We start from the raw sequence: 21,563 nt of genomic DNA on the forward strand, positions 1-21,563 counted from the left end.
ACGTTTTTTAAAGTGTCCTTAAAAGGTAGTGCCATATTTAAATCTCTCTCAAAAAAAATTTGTTTTTGTGATTGTTGAGGCAGATATCATTATAGTCATATCACCTGCATATTTCTGTTCAGTAAAATTTCCAACATCTCTTACAACTTATAGCCAGGTACAAAGCCCATCCTCTGATTTTTTTTTTTCTCTCTTTGCTTGTCCCCGTAACTCAAAAGTATTGATTATATTAATGAAAACCTCAATTTCTTGACAATTTGTAACTCTCTCCCCAAATAAATGTACTGAGAAAAATAATCACGTGTTTGAAAGAACATGGAATTGAAATATAAATAGAGTGTTAGTGGAAAAAAACAAATGTCGTTAAGAATGGACATTTCATTAAACTTAGATTAAATGTAAACTAACCCTAATATATATCAACTATTTTCAGTTTTTTGTAGCCAAAGATCTAAAAAAATTACTGGCATATAGTTGAAAGAAAAATGCTAGTATTACTCCTCAGTTCATAACAGTTATTTGGGAGTAATAGAGAGGCCCTGTTACTAGTTTAATCATGTTAAGTTTTCCTGTATCTTTTCCTCCCTGCTAGGAAAAGGAAGATGACAAATCAGACACTTCAAGTTCTCAGCAACCAAAAAGCCCGCAAGGTCTGAGTGACACAGGATACTCTTCTGATGGGATATCAAGTTCACTTGGTGAAATTCCAAGTCTTATTCCAAATGACGAAAAAGATTTGCACAAGGGACTCAAAAAGGACTCTTTTTCCCAAGAAAGCAGCCCCTCCAGCCCCTCAGACTTGGCTAAGTTAGAGAGCACGGTCCTCTCCCTTCTGGAGGCTCAGGCAAGCACCCTCGCGGCGGCGAAGCCCCACGGGAACAGCCAGCCTCCGGAGGTTTGTTGCGGGCTGCCCGTGGGTTCCCGGGCGGAGACCCCGGCGGCGGGACAGGAGCTGGCGAGGCGCGCGGGGGAAGGGGAGCCTTCCACGCAGGACGGCCGCCAGGACGTCCCTTCCACGCAGGACGGTCGACGGGACATGCCTTCCACGCAGGACGGGCGCCAGGACGTCCCTTCCACGCAGGACGGGCGCCAGGACGTCCCTTCGATGCAGGACGGTCTCCGACACGTCCCTTCCACGCAGGACGGCCGCCGGGACGTCCCTTTCACGCAGGACGGTCTCCGAGATGTCCCTTCCACGCAGGATGGGCGCCGGGATGTCCCTTCCACGCAGGACGGCCGCCGGGACGTGCCCTCCACGCAGGACTACGGAGGGCAGTTGGCGTGGGTCGGGGCCCCGCAGCCCCTAAGGCCGCCCCCCGAGTGCGCAGAGGGCCGCAGCGACAGCGAGAAGCCGCCGGGGCCCCCGAGAGAGCGCGGGGCCGGAGCGGGCTCGTCCAGCAGCGAGGACGGTAGGCGGGAGGACAGCCCGGGCTCCGGGGACGACGGCGGCCTGGGAGGCGAACCCGCCGCGGACGCGAGCGCCGACGAGGACGCCTCGGGCTCTGAGGGCGACGAGCCCCCCGGCAGCCAGCTCCCGGACGTGCGTAGCTCCGACGGCCGCCCGAGGGAGGAGCCCAGGGGCAAGGCGAGGGCGGCCGCGGGCAAGCACCGGCGAGCCAGCCGCAGGAGCGCCGCAAGCCTCGACGGCGATGCGGGACGACGCCACTCGTGGCACGATGACGACGATGACACGTTCGACGACAGCCCCGAGCCGAGGTACAGAGAGACCACGAGTCAGGACAGCGACGAGCTCATCGTGGCCGGAGGAGGCGGCCTGCGGCGCTTCAAGACCATAGAGCTGAACAGCGCGACCGCGGAGCGCTACGGCCCGGAGCCCCCGCGCAGAGCCGCAGTGTTGGACTTCGACGAGGAGCCAGAACTGGAAATGGAGAGCCTGACGGACTCTCCAGAAGACAGGTCACGGGGGGAAGGATCCTCCAGCCTTCACGCTTCCAGCTTCACTCCCGGCACATCCCCGACGTCGGTGTCCTCCCTTGATGAGGACAGTGATAGTAGCCCTAGCCACAAAAAGGGAGAGAGCAAGCAGCAACGGAAAGCTCGGCACAGGTCTCACGGCCCCCTTCTGCCCACCATCGAGGACTCCTCAGAGGAGGAAGAGCTGAGAGAGGAGGAAGAGCTGCTGAAGGAGCAAGAAAAGCAGCGGGAGTTGGAACAGCAACAAAGAAAGACTTCTAGTAAGAAATCAAAGAAAGACAAAGATGAACTTCGTGCTCAGAGGAGGAGGGAGAGACCAAAGACCCCACCCAGTAACCTCTCTCCCATTGAAGATGCATCTCCCACAGAAGAGTTACGTCAGGCTGCAGAGATGGAGGAGCTCCATCGGTCCTCTTGTTCCGAATACTCACCTAGCATAGAGTCAGACCCAGAAGGTTTTGAAATAAGCCCAGAGAAAATAATAGAAGTCCAGAAAGTGTATAAATTGCCCACAGCTGTGTCTTTGTACTCCCCAACCGATGAGCAGTGTCTCATGCAGAGAGAAGGCAGCCAAAAGGCATTAAAAAGTGCTGAGGAGATGTATGAAGAAATGATGCACAAAACCCACAAGTACAAGGCTTTTCCAGCTGCAACGGAACGAGATGAAATGTTTGAAAAAGAGCCTTTGTATGGAGGGATGCTAATAGAGGACTATATTTACGAATCTCTAGTGGAGGACACATATAATGGTTCGGTAGATGGCGGCCTACTAACGAGGCAAGAAGACGAAGATGGCTTTCTGCAACAGAGAGGGAAAGAGCAAAAAGTAAGGATTCCAGAACAGATTTATGAAGATCCTATGCAAAAAATAACAGACCTCCAGAAAGAGTTTTACGAATTGGAAAGCTTACATTCTCTTGTGCCTCAAGAAGACATAGTTTCAAGCTCTTACATCATCCCAGAAAGCCACGAGATAGTGGATCTGGGTAGTATGGTAACTTCTACCAGTGAAGAAAAGAAGTTACTAGATGCCGATGCTGCCTATGAAGAGCTCATGAAGAGGCAGCAGCAGATGCAGTTCCCACCTGGGTCCGGTCCATCCCAGCCCCCCATCACGGATGACATGACAGAATCTACTGTGGACTTTGACAGGATGCCCGATGCTTCTTTGACGTCAAGTGTTCTCTCGGGAGCATCTCTCACAGATTCCACCAGCAGCGCAACGCTCTCCATCCCCGATGTCAAAATAACCCAACATTTTTCAACAGAAGAAATTGAGGATGAATATGTAACTGATTATACAAGGGAGATTCAAGAGATAATTGCCCATGAGTCACTGATTTTGACTTACTCCGAGCCTTCAGAAAGTGCCACATCTGTCCCGCCCTCTGACACACCCTCTCTCACATCATCTGTGTCTTCAGTTTGTACCACAGATAGCTCCTCACCCATCACTACCTTGGATAGTATAACCACAGTTTATGCGGAGCCAGTGGACATAGTGACTAAGTTTGAAGATTCTGAGATTTCTTCATCAACATATTTTCCCGGCAGCATTATCGACTATCCAGAAGAAATAAGTGTATCTTTAGCTCGGACTGCCCTACCGGATGGAAGAGCGAGTGCTGATCATATCGTGATTTCCTTATCTGATATGGGACCGCCTCTCGAACCTGTAGGAACTGAACCCGAGGGGCTCATTGCTGACACTATTTCCACTGACTTATCTACATCTGAAAAAGACCCAGTGAAGAAAGCCAAGAAGGACACCGGGAATGGAATTATTCTTGACGTTTTGGAAGCTTACAGAGATAAAAGGGAGAAGTCTGAGGTTGAACCCACAAAAATTGGCTTATCTGAAACCGGGTTTGATCAGCCTCCTTCTCCCGCTATTGCAGTGGAGGAGCAGGTTCCAGGGACACGCTTGCTGTCTGGACAGGTCTTTGATCAAGCTAAACCTGCACCTCGCTTGCCATCTGGCAGCCCTTCTCTTAGCTCTCTTCCGACTAAAACTCGTCCATTCTTTAGAAGTTCTTCTGTGGATGCATCAGCCCAACCTCCTCCTCCTCCTCCCCCTCCCCCTCCTCCTCCTCCCCCACCCCCTCCTCCTCCTCCTCCACCCCTTCCTCCACCAACCTCACCTAAACCAGCTGTTCATCCTAAAAAAAAGGTAATCGCTACAGCTCCGGTGACCCTAACTCCTACAGCTACACCGCCAGCTGATGTTGTTACTGCAGCAGAGGCCGCGGCCATTCCAAGAGGTAGTGGGTTACCTGTAACAAAAATATGTACCCCTGCACCTCCTCCTGTTCCTCCTAAACCATCTTCCATCCCGTCTGGCCTTGTGTTTACACACAGACCTGAGCCAAGTAAACCTCCAATTGCCCCCAAACCAGCAGTTCCTCAGCTTCCAGTAACGACACAAAAACCAGCAGATACACACCCCAAACCGGCAGGTCTATCTCTGACTTCGAATATGACACTAAATTTAGTGACTTCAGCAGATTATAAATTACCTTCCCCTACATCCCCACTTTCCCCTCACTCTAACAAGTCCTCCCCGAGATTTTCCAAATCCCTCATGGAAACCTATGTGGTTATCACGTTGCCATCTGAACCCGGGACTCCAACAGATTCTTCAGCCAGTCAGGCAATCACCAGTTGGCCCCTGGGGTCACCCCCCAAAGACCTGATTTCCATTGAACCAGTGTTTTCTTTAGTTCCTCCTCTGACCACGGCGGGAATGCCCAGTTCTGCAGCACCAAGCTTGTACCTCTCAGGATCTCTGGGGACATTGTCTGCTCTCCCGGTCACAACCTTGTCTTCATTTCAAGCAGCCCCAACCTCGGGGACACAGTTTTTCACAGCTGAAGTTTCTCAGGCCGAGGTTTCAGCGGCCAGAAGTGCAGTCCCCGGTGTTGGTCTCAGCAGTGTCCCGATCTCAGTTCCCTCAGAGCCTCTTGCTCTCGACAAGCATCAGCCTAAGGAAAACGGGAAGGTGCAGCTTGTGGGCGATGCCATTGATTTGCGAACGGTACCAAAAGGAGAGGTGCAGGTGCCTGACAAGGGTGTGGATCTTTCCGCGGCCACCGTAGATCTGAAGAGGCAGAGCGCCGCAAGTGACGTTTATGGCAGGCAGATTAGTGCTGTCCAGCCCTCCGTTATAAATCTCAGCACAACTCCGTCAGCAGCGACGCCGATGGCCCTGCTCGCGGAGTCGGCGCCCGTCCTCGCGGGCACGGCTGGTTCAAGTCACGCTGTGGCCGCGGAAAGCCTGGTGGGCCTAGAACGTGGGACGACCGCACCGCTCCAGCTCACGACATCAAAGCCCGCTGAGCCCACGTACAAGATGCCAAGTGGCCAGGCCTTCCCTGCCGCTAGGGAGGACGCGCCGATAAACTTATCTTTAGGCCCTTCGGCACACCCGGTGACATCGGCTCTTCCAAAACCTGTCACTGTGCCTCCTGCTGGTGTCACAAGTGGATGGACTGATAGCATCACATTGCAGGGCATCCCTGACGGGGAAGTGGTGGACCTCAGTACAACAAAGTCGCACAGAACAGTTGTGACAATGGACGAATCCACTTCGGGTGTGGTGACCAAGATAGTGGAAGATGATGACAAGCCTGTTGATCTGACTGCAGGAAGAAGAGCCGTGTGCTGTGATATGGTTTACAAGTTACCCTTTGGAAGGAGCTGCACGGCACAGCAGCCTGCGACTACTCTTCCTGAGGATCGTTTTGGCTATAGGGATGACCACTATCAGTATGATCGATCAGGGCCCTATGGTTATAGAGGGATTGGGGGAATGAAACCTTCCATGTCTGACACTAATTTAGCGGAAGCTGGACATTTTTTCTATAAAAGTAAAAATGCTTTTGATTATTCTGGAGGCACTGACGCAGCAGTAGATCTGACTTCAGGGAGAAGTACTACAGGTCAGTATGATGTGGCAACAGACCTTTCCTTGAAATGTCGTTATGGTGTCCCTCATCTCATTTCAGGATGAAAAATGTGGTCCCTTTTCCAATTTTGTTACCTTTTCTCTTGCTTTGGATGTTTTGGCAACATATTTTGGAGTCCATGTGCACTTTCATTTCTTCGTTTTTTTTTTGTTTTTTGTTTTTTTTAATTTGTTCTGCCCAGCGTCGCCTGCATGTGCCTGCATGGTCAACATCGCTTTTATTCCACATCTGATTAGGTTAACCTGTGGATTTGCATGCCGTCCCATTCATTATGTTCGTCAAGATTGAGAGGGCTTTCAAACCCAAAAAGCATCATTCGTTCTGGGAACCAGACTGTAACTCTACCCTGTGTTTCAGGTGAGGTAATGGATTATTCAAGCAAGACTGCAGGTCCCTATCCAGAAACACGGCAAGTCATTTCAGAAGTTGGGATTAGTACCCCACAGTATTCCACAGCAAGAATGACTCCACCTCCAGGATCCCAGTATGGTGTGGGGAGCGTTCTGAGGTCATCAAATGGTGTCGTCTATTCTTCAGTAGCAACCCCAATTCCCTCCACATTTGCTATCACCACACAACCTGGCTCCATTTTCAGCACCACGGTGAGGGATTTGTCTGGCGTGCACACAGCTGACGCCGTGACTTCGTTATCCGCTCTGCACCAGAGCCAGCCGATGCCTAGATCCTATTTCCTAACAACAGGTGCCTCTGAAACAGACATCGCGGCACCTAGTATTGATATCAGTGCCAGTTTGCAGACCCTTACGATGGAGACTCTGACTGCTGAGACGATAGACTCGGTTCCCACTTTAACCACAGCATCCGAAGTGTTTTCTGAAGTGGTGGGAGATGAAACTGCTATTTTAATTGTCCCCGAAGAAGATAAACAGCAGCAGCAGCTCGACTTGGAGCGTGAGCTCCTGGAACTGGAGAAAATTAAGCAACAGCGTTTTGCCGAGGAACTGGAGTGGGAGCGTCAGGAAATTCAAAGGTTCCGCGAACAAGAAAAGATCATGGTTCAAAAGAAGCTGGAGGAGCTGCAGTCTATGAAGCAGCACCTTCTCTATCAGCAAGAAGAGGAGCGGCAGGCCCAGTTCATGATGAGGCAGGAGACCTTAGCTCAGCAACAGCTACAGCTGGAGCAGATCCAGCAGCTGCAGCAGCAGCTTCACCAGCAGCTGGAAGAGCAGAAGATTCGCCAGATCTACCAGTATAACTATGACCCTTCTGGAACTGCGTCTCCCCAAACGACCACGGAGCAGGCGATGCTGGAAGGGCAGTATGCTGCCCCGGAAGGGAGTGCGTTCTGGGCCCCTGAGGATGCCACCACCACCGCCTCGGCCGTCGTGGCGATCGAAATTCCCCAGAGCCAGGGCTGGTACACGGTGCAGTCTGATGGTGTGACCCAGTACATCGCCCCACCTGGCATCCTGAGCACCGTCTCAGAAATCCCTCTGACGGAGGTGGTGGTCAAGGAGGAGAAGCAGCCCAAAAAGAGAAGTTCTGCAGCGAAAGCCCGTGGACAGTATGAGGAAATGGGGGAACCCGATGACCCCCGCGGCTTTAAAAAGATAGTGGACAGCGGCGTGCAAACCGACGATGAGGACGCAGCAGACCGGAGCTATGTGAGTAGGAGGCGGAGAACCAAAAAAAGTGTTGATACAAGTGTCCAAACTGATGATGAAGATCAGGATGAATGGGATATGCCTACTAGAGCGAGGAGGAAAGCTCGAGTAGGCAAGTACGGGGACAGCACTGTGGATGCTGACAAGAGCAAACCCCTTTCCAAGGTCGCCAGTATAGCAGTTCAGACAGTAGCCGAGATTTCTGTGCAGACTGAACCCGTTGGAACCATAAGAACACCGTCAGTACGCGCACGCGTGGATGCCAAGGTAGAAATAATTAAACACATTTCAGCCCCTGAAAAGACTTACAAAGGGGGCAGCTTAGGATGTCAAACAGAAGCAGATTCAGACACACAGAGTCCTCAGTATCTGAGTGCCACCTCTCCACCCAAAGACAAGAAACGCCCAACACCTTTAGAGATTGGTTACTCATCTCACCTTCGGGCAGATTCCACATTACAGCTGGCTCCTTCCCCACCCAAATCTCCAAAAGTCCTTTATTCACCCATCTCACCACTTTCACCAGGCAAAGCCTTAGAATCAGCCTTTGTACCTTATGAAAAACCCCTCCCTGATGAGATAAGTCCACAGAAAGTACTTCATCCAGACATGGCTAAAGTGCCCCCAGCAAGTCCTAAGACAGCCAAGATGATGCAGCGGTCCATGTCTGACCCCAAGCCTCTGAGTCCAACAGCAGATGAAAGTTCCAGGGCTCCTTTTCAGTATACCGAGGGCTACACGGTAAGAGTGATTCTTTTTAGTTAGAAGACAATAGATGAGTTGATGTTAACCGTGTGTTTGCAGACTTGCGGAGGCAGTGAGGCTCCTGGTACCTTAGAACCTGATACTGCAGTTTAGGGAGGATTATTTCATTCGAAATTTGGGGAAAAACCAGGAAAGTATACGTCCATTTAGAGATACCAAAAAAAGAAGGCACCTTATGTGAGCAGAATGAAAAAGAAGTACAATACTTTATGGTTCCCTGAGATTGAAAGTTTCATTCTGACCTTGAAATCTCCCAAGTGTCCGTTGTAGACTGTGATTTCCGGGAGTATAATTAATATTCATATTCAAGTATGATGGAATAAATACTGAGCATAAACAGATAAGGCGAAGGACGGCCCTAAATTTAGGCCCATGGACCCTGGAAATCTTCATTGGGAGGGTCCTTGGAGATCTTCCAATCAGTTTTGTCTTCCTCCAGCCAGAATATTTTCAGAAAAGGGCTTAGAATATTTACTGTTCAAAAGAGAGCATTTCTAGAGAAGGCAGATGAAAGAGTAATATAATTTCATAGTTCATCCATGCTTGTTTAGTTTCTGGCAACTTTCTTAAATCTAACCTCAGGTAAACCTTAATTCCAGGGCTTATAGAAGCAAAAAGAATTTTTATGTTTCTTTGGATAATAGCCATTAATTATTTTAAAATATAGCGGTATGCTTCAAAGGAGAAAGAACATAGGTATGTTGGACGCATTTGTGAGGATCTCTCTAGCTGAGCTAATAAGAAATGGTAATAATCAGCTAGAAAAACAAGTGTATCCTACTTTTAAAATCTAATATAATACTCTTGAGAAGGCTGTTGATAAATATGATAGTTCAATTTAGATAAGATCCACGTTCAAATTAAAAGTTCCCTCAATTTACTGGTGTTTGAACTCCAGATTTTCAAACTCTAAAGCTTCTAAATAGACTTTTCTGAGACACTGTTATATTTCCGCTGAACCATGTATCTTAGACATTATGGCTGTGGGCTGGGAATATGTCATCAAATATGACTGCAAGTCTATTTATAGGTAGATAGACATCTCTATAGGGATATTAAAAATTACAAATTCATATCTTTTAGTTTCATAGTGACACTTTGTTATTACGTATTTTCTTAAGCAGTATGTCCCCACATGAAGTAAAATTGTCTTCATGTGGGGGTCAGAGGTCATAACATGAAGTCAGGAAAGCACTGGTGCATTGAGATTTCATTCAGTTTACAGAAAGTTATTTTTTCCTATGGCTTTGTTTCCAGAATTAAATCTGTTGTGAGAAGTGATTTTCAATTCAGCTATGTGAATAAGTGTTTTTATAGCAGTGGCATTCGGATTCGCCTAAAGAGTTACTTGGAAACTTGGAAAATGTTGTTTTTGACAGGACTTTAAAGTAATATACCATTTACGTCCTCAGAAAGAATAGACTTTCCCAGTTGATGTATTGATTATTTACTTAATATATAGCCTGTACCCTTAATTCATATAAACTCAGTTAAAGAAGAGGTTGAAGTTGTATTTTTTTTTTTTTTCCACAGTATTCACCTTCAGACTTAGAAGTGTGAAATGAAAGATACCGGGAGTTATGTGGGTTGTATTCCAGGTGATGATACTGATTAACTACCTAATCCCAAAGGAAGTTGGGTAGAATTACGAAGTAATTTCTGAGCCTGAAAAATCCTAGGTGGATTGAGCTCCTGAAGTTCAGTAGTTCCTTTTCCTAATCAGTCCAACTCAGTGCTTTAATATGGAATAAGCTCAACTCAAAGATACTGTTTTATTTCATGCACAAGGTAGACCATTTTGTGTACAGGTACCATTTTGTGGCACCCTAGATACTGTGATTCGAACATGTGACTTTTATAATTGGTTTCTTTGCCCATTTCTAGACATGTTGTAAAAAACAAAATTCCTTCATTATAAACATGGATTAGTTGTTTCGAAAAGCATAATCTTCTAAGTGATATTTGTAGTGATATGGGTTTAATTTAAGAAGTTTAGCTCAGTAATTTACATACTGTTAATTTTCTCAGACTAGTAAAGTTGAGAAGAATCACACCATTCAGTAGCCACTGAGACAACATAGCATAAAATAGCGTGCTGTAAGGTAGCAGAAAAGAGAAGTTCTATCCTATATGTGATTCTGTGATTAGATCTCCTTTTTCTGGAAGTGTGAGGAAATGTTTCAAAGAACATGTTCTGAATCATGAGGGTGAAATCTCTGTTGGACCCTAAAGACAAAAAAGGAGGTCCCTCTAGAGGAAACAGACTATGCAAAGGTTCTTACTGATGAACAAGCAAAAGGAAAGAGGAGGAAGAAGAGGTTTACTATAAAACTGGAAAAGTAGTAGAGAGCATATCACTGGGAATCTAATTTGCTGAGTTACTGTTTGGATTTCCTTTCCATGGTCATCAAGAGATTAGACCTAAGCCACCATCTTTTTTTCTTTCTTTTTCCTTTCCTTTCCTTTCCTTTCCTTTCCTTTCCTTTCCTTTCCTTTCCTTTCCTTTCCTCTCCTCTCCTCTCCTCTCCTCTCCTCTCCTCTCCTCTCCTCTCCTCTCCTCTCCTCTCCTCTCCTCTCCTCTCCTTTCTCCATTCCTTTCTCCATTCCTTTCTTCTTTCCTTTCCTCACTCCATAGCTTAAACTCTCCAGTAGATCCTCATCGAATTCAGAATATCTTAGACAGTTCTTAACAGGGACCCATATGATCTTTTCTCTGCCTATCTCACAACCTCATCAGTCGCTCCCCACATTTGCCCCCTCCTCTTGCTCTGCTCCCACCACTGACCTTGCCATTTGCTGGATGTGCCAACCTCATCCTCGTGCCAGCCCTGTGTTGGGATCTCTCTCTCTCTCTCTCTCTCTCTCCTCAGATCTTTGTCTGGCTTATTCCTGTGTATAGGTTTCTGCTTAAGTTTTACTACCACAAAGAGGCTCTCCTTACCTCATTCTCTAAATAAATTTTCCTGGGACGCCTGAATGGCAGTCAGTTAAGTGCCGGGCTCTTGATTTTGGCTCAGGTCATGATCTCAGGGTCCTCATTGGGCTTTGCGCTGAGCATGGAACCATGGAACCTGCATGGATGTTCTCTCTCCCTGTCCCTCTGCCCCCTGCCCTGTGCTGTCTCTCTCAAATAATAATAATAATGATGATGATGATGATGATGATGATAATATAAAGCACTGTATTGTACCTTTTGTTTCTTCACAGGCAAATGTGGATCATTTCTTGCTTGATTGGTTTGGTTTTGGTTCTCTTTCCATATTCACTTTTTTGTCTTAGTAACTATCTCAGAAACTTTTTGGAGCACTTTAATTACTACAGGGTCAGATCTTCCATCCTAGAGTTTCAAAACATTTGTCTTAATTTTGCAATTTGGAATATCAGAGATTTAAATTTTACTCTATTCCTACCCCATAGGAATTCAACTATGTGACATGAGATCCTTTAACTTGCATGTGGTTTTTCCATCGTGGAACTTGGGTCTTGTCTTTGACACAGGAATTCTAAGGCAAAAGCATGGTTAGTGTTTAGTTAGTGTGTCACTGGCACTTTGAGTTCATGCTAAGCCCTAAGATGTCTTATATACTTAGTTAATTAAAATTAACACTAATTAACATAAAATCACAGAATAATGTGCACACTGTGCATAAGTGAAGCAGGGAGTTATCTGAGATAATTCTGTGGAGTTATGTAATGTTCCCTAGTGTCTATAAGAGTGAACTCTATCCCTTTTCTAGACTTCATCATTCTGGTATCAAAGTCATAGCCTCAAAGCCAAAATCTATTTTTTGATAACATTTATGTATCCAGTTTTATCTCGTAGCCTACTTCCTTTTACAAATGTAAATTTTTAACTGAGTAAAGATGGAAAAACATTACTGCCTTTTTCCTTAAGTCCTTCAGATTCTCAAGAGATATAACAAAAACAGAGTCAATATTTATTCCTTCCTATGAGGTTAAGCTGTCTACCTAGATATGACTTGATAATGATGCGTTTTCATCACAATTTAGAAAGAACAAAGGAAGAAGTATGTTTTCTAATGAAAGGAGTAGGTACACAATGATTTTCTCACTTTCATTAGTAGAACTCTTCCTCAACTAGAATGCTTAATGAAAGCCAAATAGTTAAAAATAGGTGGGTAGTGGTATAGAATGATACAATAATTATCTGTAATGATTAAATGAAGTAAATTTACCACCTTCCCATGTCTGGCAACTGTAGATATCTAGTAATATTGATTCCCTTTCCTCAGGTTGACATTTGACAATATCTGTATGTTCTCAGCACAAATTTGCCTACTGTCCCTTCAGGGCTTTACTTGATGGGTTGGTGCAAATAATTCTCAAATCTCCTAATAACTATGTGGCTTTCATATTCTGTGGAATATATAATGCCACTTCTCTAGAAATATCAGATTCCTGTTCTCTATGATCATTTTAAATTTACTTTTCTGGGTAAATAAACCAGAGCACCAAAATGTGTTCCTGATGCCCTTTATCTTTCTTATATATAATGAGATTGATTTACATCATGTCTCAGATGATCAATAACTTTAGGAAGAAAGGTTAATATAGCATTCTCTACAAAATCAGGAGCCAAAGTGACATTATCCATTGGGAGAAATAGCATTGTAAATTCAAAGAATTTGTTTGGTGCTGGAAGGAGTCTGATTCACTCAAAAGATTTCTTGATCTTAAAAAATACCATTTTTGAGTGATTTATTTAAAAAAAGACATGCATTTCCAAAATAGCACATTTTGCCAATGATGATACATACCACTTTTTGCACTAAAATAAGTTACATTTAAAATGTTACCACCTTTGTATGCCTTAAAAATCCAAGGTGAGTGTTAAAGCTGTTTTTTACTACCCTTAGACTTATTGAACAAGCATAGAGCTTTTTAAATAATAAGGCAAACTCCTTATTAAAATCTTTTTATTCTAGACTTTAAGCCAGGATCCTGTTGCAAAGCAGATGGTACTCATGAGCTGATTTTTACAAGAATATGTTTTGCTTCACTGATTGCTGTTTTGATAGCTATTTTTGAGATTTTTGGAACCCTTTAATATGTATTTCTGAAAGTAATTTCCATAACCTAAAGTGAAAAATTTTATTTCTGTCAATTTTATTTCTGTCAGAATATACAGAATTAAGAAATGACTGTGATGGCCAAGTATGATTTAAAATTAATGTCATTAGAGGTTGCTTTTTATTACTCTTTTTGAAAAACAGGATAAATCAGTCTATTAAAACTGACTTTGATGAAATTACCTGTTTTATAATGGTGGTATTTATGTCTGTCAGTCAAGATTAGTCAGACATTAAAGATAGGTTTTTATAAATCATAATTACTCTTTCCTTAGCTCTATCTTCATTATTCTAAATGTATTAGTATACATTTTTCTCATGATACTTCTTTATGATTAAAATCTTGTACTTGAAAATGCAACTTTTCTACAATTGAAATAAGAAATACTATTTTAAAGTGTTTTCCAAAATAAATGACAATAAAATAATAATTTATGGGGATTAATTATTAGGATATAAAAATAAAAACTAATGTGTATATATATATATTGTATATACACATTATATTTTATACATTACATTTTATGTTATATATTTACATATATACATATAAATGTTAGTGAGTGAAAACCAGAAAGTTTTTAGGTTGATCTCATCAATTTAGTGTTAAGTAGTTAACATTGCTATAGTCCCTATGTTAGGATTAATTTCAAAACAAAGCTTTTTAGACTGAAGGAGAAAAAATGCAGATCATTGTATTATCTTTAACCAGACATCTGCATTTCAAAATATGCAAATAAGTATAATTAGAAGAAATATTTAAAATGTAACACTTAAACATTCAGACCTGCCAGTTTAATGCAGGGGAATTATGAATTAATAGAGCATTGATTTTTACTGGCACAGCTTAAAAACAGAATATTATTTAACATTAATTAATTTCTTAAATATATTATCATAGTATTCATTTCTGATCAATTCACTACACTTTCTTTTTTGGACAATTTGTAACTGACGTAACAATGAAGCTGCATACAAACTCTCCTAAATACATTCCCTCCTAACGTGCACTTTTGCATATTTGTAGAAATTTCTAAAAATTACTGTATAATATTGTCTAACCTGCATTAACTATGACTGAAAAAATCAAGAAACAACTAAAATTTTTAAAATACAAAAATTTGGAATAGCTGATTTTATACTTTGAGGTATAAGGTATATAGAGGCATCACAATGTATCCTAGTAGTTTTTGACATTTCTTACATCATATTCAACATCAAAATACAAAAGTTCTTCCTTAGGCATGGTTTTGCCTTCCATGGCTTCAGTTTGGATAGTCAACCACAATCCGGAAGCAGATGATCCTCTGAAGTATAATCAGAAGGCCAACAGTAACCTACATCACAAGGCCTGTGTCATTCACCTCACTTCATCCTATCATATAGGCATTTTATCATCTGGCATCATCACAAGAAGAAGGATGAGTATAGTATAGTAAGATACTTTGAGAGAGAAAAACAGACCACATTCACATAATTTTTTTATGGTATGTTGTAATTTTTCTATTTTATTGTTAATTTCTTACTCTAACTTATAAATTAAACTTTCTCTTAGGTATGTAGGTATAGGAAAAGACAGTAGGGTTCAGTACTGTCCATGGTTTCAGGCATCCACTGAGGGTATTGGAACATGTCTCCTCTGGATAAGGGAGGACTAATGTCTACAGATGTATATGCATATATGTCCATATATAAAATATTTCATGTTTTTGTGGCCTCATATAACTAATAAAATATTTTCACATGCAGTTGCTTGGTTGAGATCCAAACCACTCATTTTCTGTAGGCTTTACGTTATTTTATACCATAGTCTAAAATGAGGAGACTGAAGTCCATACACAGCCCCTATACTCAGCCAAGATTAATTCCATTTGCGTCACATAAGGCCTTGGATTTAACAGGGTTTTCTTTGGGTACTGTTCTGTATCTTGAATTATGTGTAGAGTTTGAATTAGGAGAGCACTAGAACAAGTGTGGTGAGTTAAACGGAGTCTTCAATGAACTAACTTAAACAACATTAGTTTATTTATTTAGCCTGAAGCTGTAAACAGCAAAGGGATTTTTAAAACTTGTCTTATTTCAACCTGAAGCACAAGGTGCAAGGGATCAAATTAAAACAGCCGAAAAATTGAACCTTAATGCTTAAAAACAGTATAAGAAATCATGAAGCTAGATTTTATAGAACTACTTTTGAAGAATTTTTTTGATTGAAAAAATTTTGTGGGGACACCTGGGTGGCTCAGTGGTTGAGCATCTGCCTTTGGCTCAGGTCGCGATCCTGGGGTCCTGGGGTGGAGTCCTACATTAGGCTCCCTGCAGGGAGCCTGCTTCACCCTCTGCCTATGTCTTTGCCTCTCTCTGTGTCTCTCATGAATAAATAAAATCTTCAAAAAAATTTTTTATGAAATGGCAAATAAAAACTAATCTTTGTGAAGAACAATAAATAACCCTCTTAAGGAAACAAAATTTCAGTAGAAATAGATTTGTAATAGAAGATGATTATACTTGTCATTTCTCCTTTCTCCTCTAGTGAATGATTATATATGTTTATGAAAAATTACATATATACAAAAATTGTTTGGGCTCTCTAATAAGCCATTTTAGCTACATGAATAAATTACTGTTAGTAGGTTGAACCACATTTTAATTTCTGATCTACTAGGTAGTATATTTTACCATGACAGGAACAAGGCAAGTCCTCATTGTTCATTTTTATTTTTATTTTTTGGGGGAAAGCTCAGCCATAATCACAGAGCTCAGTCTCTAGGCCTAGAAACTACTTAGATGACTTAGTCATTTACTTCTTTGAACCTTGATATGAAATCTCTGCTGCAAGTACTAATTACTGCTAATTGTAGAGAATTTTATAATACTTCGTGAAAGACTTGACCCCACAATATTAATTTTACTTTTGATGTGAATAAATGTGCATGAATTTCTTCAGAGTGTTGTATTAAAACAATAGAAATGTTTGTAACAGGTAAAACAATGTTATAGTTAAAAAAAGCTTCTTTGCTAGTGGTTTTGCAGTTCTTCCCTTTATGGCAGGAACTGATGCCTATAAATGCTCACTCAAATGCCCAGCAATCAATAAGCTTAATTTTCATTAATTATCCACTTGGAAAATCATTTAATTACCCATCCATGTATACCTTTATTCTCATGTAATTGAATGTGTAGAATTGAGAATTGGAAAGACAATTTAACCTCTTAAAATTTCTAGTAAATATTTAGTAAATATATTTTCATATATGTATAAGCCCGTGAGTTTTGTCTTCTAGCAGACAAAGATAGTCCTTGCCAATTTTTTAACTTAACTGCCTTCTTTTATTGCTTGTTTATAGTGTTGTTTTTCTAAAGACTCAAATGGTTAAGCAGCTGATAAGGAATAGGGCCATAATCAAGTACTGTCTGAGGAAAATTTCCTCTTTAATTTGTGGGGAGCTATTTTACATGATTTGGAAAATAAATGATTGATTGATTATGAAAAATAAATACTTAATTCATTGCAAACACATGTAGATGAAAAGCAACTCTGAACTACTTTAATGCCACATTCCAAGATTGTGTTCTATGCCCAAGGATGGATAATCAGTCAATGAAAGAGAAACAAAAAACAATAGAGATTTCTGTGATTTTGTGTTTAGGCTTTTCAAGAGTCTAAACGTAAAATATCTTTATTATCCCAAGATAATTTTTTAGTAGGTACTTTGCACCACTATTAAAATAGTCATTATGTTTTTCATGACTTTTTTGTTTTTAAAGATTTTATTCATGAGAGACATGGAGAGAGAGGCAGAGACCTAGGCAGAGGGAGATGCAGGCTCCATGCAGGGAGCCTGATACAGGACTCGATCCCAGGACCCTGGGATCACGACCTGAGCCAAAGGCAGATGCTCAACTGCTGAGCCACCCAGGCGTCCCTGTTTTTCATGACTTTTGACAAGTAGTTATTGAATCATTCCTCAAATTGCTAATGACCCAGGGCTCTAGAAGACATATCACATAAGTGGTCAATCATAATTCCAATACACCGTGTGGAGAAATGTAGCATAATTAGAAATTTACACTTTACAGCATTTGAAATCAAGTTAATTTTCTTGTGATGAAAGTTTGCCACTGAGGAAATATTTTATAGGAACATAGGAGGTCACTACAATTTCTCTTTTTGGATCAATAATTGTTATCAAAATGGAATAATTCTTGGGCAGGCAGTACTCCCATATTCAGTGTGCAAGAGTGTAAAGAAAAGGTTGCTGAAAAGAAAAATGAGAACGTGTATTTTACTTTTTTATTTATGTTTCTGTTTTAGGATAAAATTTCATGTTAATTCCTGGAAACTTTTATTAACTTTATTATTCTACTGAGATTGTCCACATAAACTATTTAACACATTTTCAGATAAGGGAATATATTCATTATTTCAGAGTGGCGAAGCAGAGCTGTGAATGATGCTTTGCCCTTGAAGAAGGAATCAGCATTAGATTATGGTTCCTGGCATCCGGTGTGCTAGTCCAAAAACCATTTAAAAGTTAAATGAGAAAAAAGGAGGTATCGGTGTTCATTTTCCAGTGTTCTGATATGTTATTTGAATTCTTATGCTATCAAGTTCTCATAGCCTTTAGGGTGTGTGAATGCTTTTAAATTACTTTGTTTCTCTTTATGCCTACTTATCACTCAAGCCTTCTTTCTGCCTAGCAAAGAGCATATAAACAGAATATGTTTTGCGGCCCTAATAAATTTTTGAAATAGTAACTACAGAAAGAGTGCTTTTAAACTTAGTAATAATAACAATGTTAGGAGATTAAAAGGAAGAGAAAAAGGAGGTCATCCGTAGCTTTAAGCATTTTCTTTTCTCCTAGGAAAATAACCAAGAAAACGTAATGTTAAGTGAAGCCACAAACTAGTTAAGAAAGTTATCTGGACTCTCACACAGCAATGTGTCTTTCTAATGAAAACGTAGAATTTAGAAATATGTCTTCTGAAACCATTATTATCCTCACTTTAATTTTTACACCCTTGTAGTTAGTAGACATTTGACTTTACAGCACTGAAATATCAGAATGTCGTGTTTCTTTAATCCTCTAAAACAAATTAATCATTTATATATTGTTCACTGAAGTTTTGGTCATGGTCTAGGCCTCTACAGACCTTTAAAGACAACAACTTTTCCATTTTTATGTCAAACTTGGCAAATTGGTGCCTTACGTGATTTTTGAGGCCATGATTCTTAAAAGTTCTATCATTGGAACCACCATCTAACTAGATTTTAAATGTGTCTGTACAGAGATAGGGGTTAACTTTGGGTGGCATTCTATAACTCAAATGGTCCCTTAGCAAAGCTCTCAGATTCTGGATATGGCACAGGCCTCTGTTCATGCGACTAAGAAGGGAGAACACCTCTTGTTACTTTACTCTCTTAAGACAAGAAGAACAAGACAACAAAGTTTTCAATAAATTATCCAGCCACGCCATGATATATCTTTCATATATATTTTAGTTTTAGTATAACATGAAAGTAAGTTTAGGTGGCATTGCTTAATTGCAAACAATTGAGTCTGTTTGTCCATATGTAATAGTGTGGCTGGTAACTAAATTTGTAAAAAATTAAGAAAAGGGATTCACGTTTTTTTCACATTTACCTAGCAATGAGCATTTCAAACATGCAAATAGAATACTACTGCCAAAATTAGACAGTCTTTAAAAGCATATCAGAACATACTTACTCATGTGAGGAGTACATTTTATCATATTTGAGTTAACTATACAAAAGCTTTTGTGTAGTTCAGGGATTTAATACAGTTTAGAAAGTTAAAGATTTTTATTTTCTTTTTCTTTTTAAAGATTGATTGATTGATTGATTGATTTATGATAGACACAGAGAGAGAGAGGCAGAGACACAGGCAGAGGGAGAAGCAGGCTCCATGCCGGGAGCCCAATGCGGGACTCGATCCTAGGACTCCAGGATTGCGCCCTGGGCCAAAGGCAGACGCCAAACCACTGAGCCACCCAGGAATCCCCCAGATTTTTATTTTCTATTAGAAATAATAATGAAGGCATGTAAAATAATTTTGACTAGTAGAGTTTATTATAAAGCAAGGCATAGTGTTTTTTAACAGATGCAAGAAATTGTAGCTTAGATTTTAATACTTTTTAATGATTTATTTTAGAGAGAGAGCAGGGGCAGGGAGGAGAGGCAGAGAAAGAGAGAAAGTCTCTAACCCATTCTTGACTGACTGCCAAGCCTAACACAGGGCTCTATCTTATGACTGAGGGTTTGTTTGTTTTTTTTTTCCACTTTCTTGATGATTACCTTTGATGGACAAAAGTTTGAAATTTTGATGAAGTTCCATTTATCTGTTTTTTCTTTTGTTACTCATATGTTTGATGTCATATCTAAATCTAAGGTCATAAAGATTTACTTCCATGTTTTCTCTAGAGTTTTATGGTTTCAGGTCTTTTATTTATGTAGTTAATCAGTTTTGAGTTAATTTTTGTATAGGGTATGAGGTATGTATCCAACTTCATTCTTTTGCATCTGGATATACATCATCATTTGTTGAGGAGATTATTCTTTCCCTATTGAATGGCTTTGGCACCCTTGTCCAAAATCAATGAGCCATTGATGTAATGGTTTATTTCTGCACTCTCTCTTCTGTTCTATTGATTTATGTTTGTTCTTATGCCAGTACCACACTGTCTTGATTACTGTAACTTTGAAGTTGTTCTGATGAGGAAGTATGGGTCATCCAACATTGTGTTTTCTTTTTAAATTAAATATTGTTTTGGCTGTTGAAAGCCCTTTAAAATTCCATGTGAATTTGATGATCAGCTTTTCTATTTCTGCAAAGTAAGGCTATTGAAGGTTTTTTTTTTTTTTTTTTTTTTAACGTTCAAGTTAGTTAACATATAGTGTAGAATTGGTTTTAGGAGTAGAATTTAGTGATTCATCAATTATATATAATCCAGTGCTCATCCCAAGAAGTGTCCTCTTTAATGCCCATCACCAATTAAACCCATCTCCCCACCTGGTCCCCTCCAACAACCCTGTTTGTTCTCTGTAGTTAAGAGTCTCTTATGGTTTGCCTTCCTCTCTGTTTTTATCTTATTATATTTTTCCTTCCCTTCCAATGTCTTCATCTGTTTTATTTCTTAAATTCCACATGAGTGAAACCATATATTTTTCTTTCTCTGACTTATTTCACTTACCATAATATACTCTAGTTCCATCCACATCATTGCAAATGGCAGGAATTCATTCTTTTGATGGCTGAGTAATATTCCATTGTGTGTGTGTGCCACATCTTCTTTATCCATTCATCAGTCGAGGGACATTTTTGTCCTTTCCATAATTTGGCTATTGTTGATAATGCTGCTATAAACAGTGGACTGCATATGCCCCTTTGAATCAGTATTTTTTCATCCTTCAGATAAATACATGGTCGTGCATTTGCTGGGTCGTAGGGTAGTTCCATTTTTAAATTTTGAGGAACCTCCATACTATTTTCCAGAGTGACAGCACAAGTTTGCATTCCCCCAAACAGTGCAAAAAGGCTCCCCTTTCTCTGCATCCTTGCCAATGGCTAAGTTATTAATTTTAGCCATTCTGACAGGTGTGAGGTGATACCATCTCATTGTGGTTTTGATTTATATTTCCCTTATGATGAGTGATGCTGAGCATTTTTTTCAAGTGTCTGTTAGCCATTCATATGCCTTCTTTGGAAGGCATGAACAGACATGTCTGTTCATGTCTTCTGCCTATTTCTTAACTGGATTTTTTATTTTTTGGAGGCTGATTTTGATGAGTTCTTTGTAAATTTTGGATACTAATCCTTTATCAGATATGTCATTCGTAATTCCGTCAGTTGCCTTTTAGTTTTGTTGATTGTTTCCTTTGCTGTGCAGAAGCTTTTTATCTTGAAGAAGTCCCAATAGTTCATTTTTGCTTTTGTTTCCCTTGTCTCATGAGATGTCTCTAATAAGAAGTTGATATGGCCAAAGTCTCCTTGGCCTGTGTTCTCCTCTGGGATTTTGATGGATTTCACCAAGTTAGTGTGTATTTTTGTGCATGGTGTAAGAAAGTGGTCCAGTTTCATTCTCCTGCATGTTACTATCCATTTTTCCCAACACGATTTGTTAAGAGACTGTTGCTCTCTGTTTTCCATTGGATATTCTTTCCTGCT

The 21,563-nt window shown here is 41.0% G+C and overlaps 1 protein-coding gene across 6 annotated transcripts in view; it reads left to right on the forward strand.

Moving 5' to 3' along the window:
* Nucleotides 1-21,563, forward strand: part of PCLO (piccolo presynaptic cytomatrix protein) — a 389,843-nt gene that overhangs the window by 187,331 nt on the left and 180,949 nt on the right. For 4 of the 6 annotated variants that reach the window (XM_072791350.1, XM_072791351.1, XM_072791356.1 and 1 more), the window contains exons 5-6: nt 593-5,873; nt 6,258-8,266. In XM_072791350.1, coding sequence (XP_072647451.1) covers nt 593-5,873; nt 6,258-8,266 — 7,290 coding nt within the window. The remainder of the gene's footprint in view (nt 1-592; nt 5,874-6,257; nt 8,267-21,563) is intronic. The other 2 variants (XM_072791353.1, XM_072791355.1) reach the window with 2 other exon arrangements.

Source organism: Canis lupus, chromosome 21 (assembly GCF_048164855.1).
Source record: "Canis lupus baileyi chromosome 21, mCanLup2.hap1, whole genome shotgun sequence".
Lineage (NCBI taxonomy): Eukaryota > Metazoa > Chordata > Mammalia > Carnivora > Canidae > Canis > Canis lupus.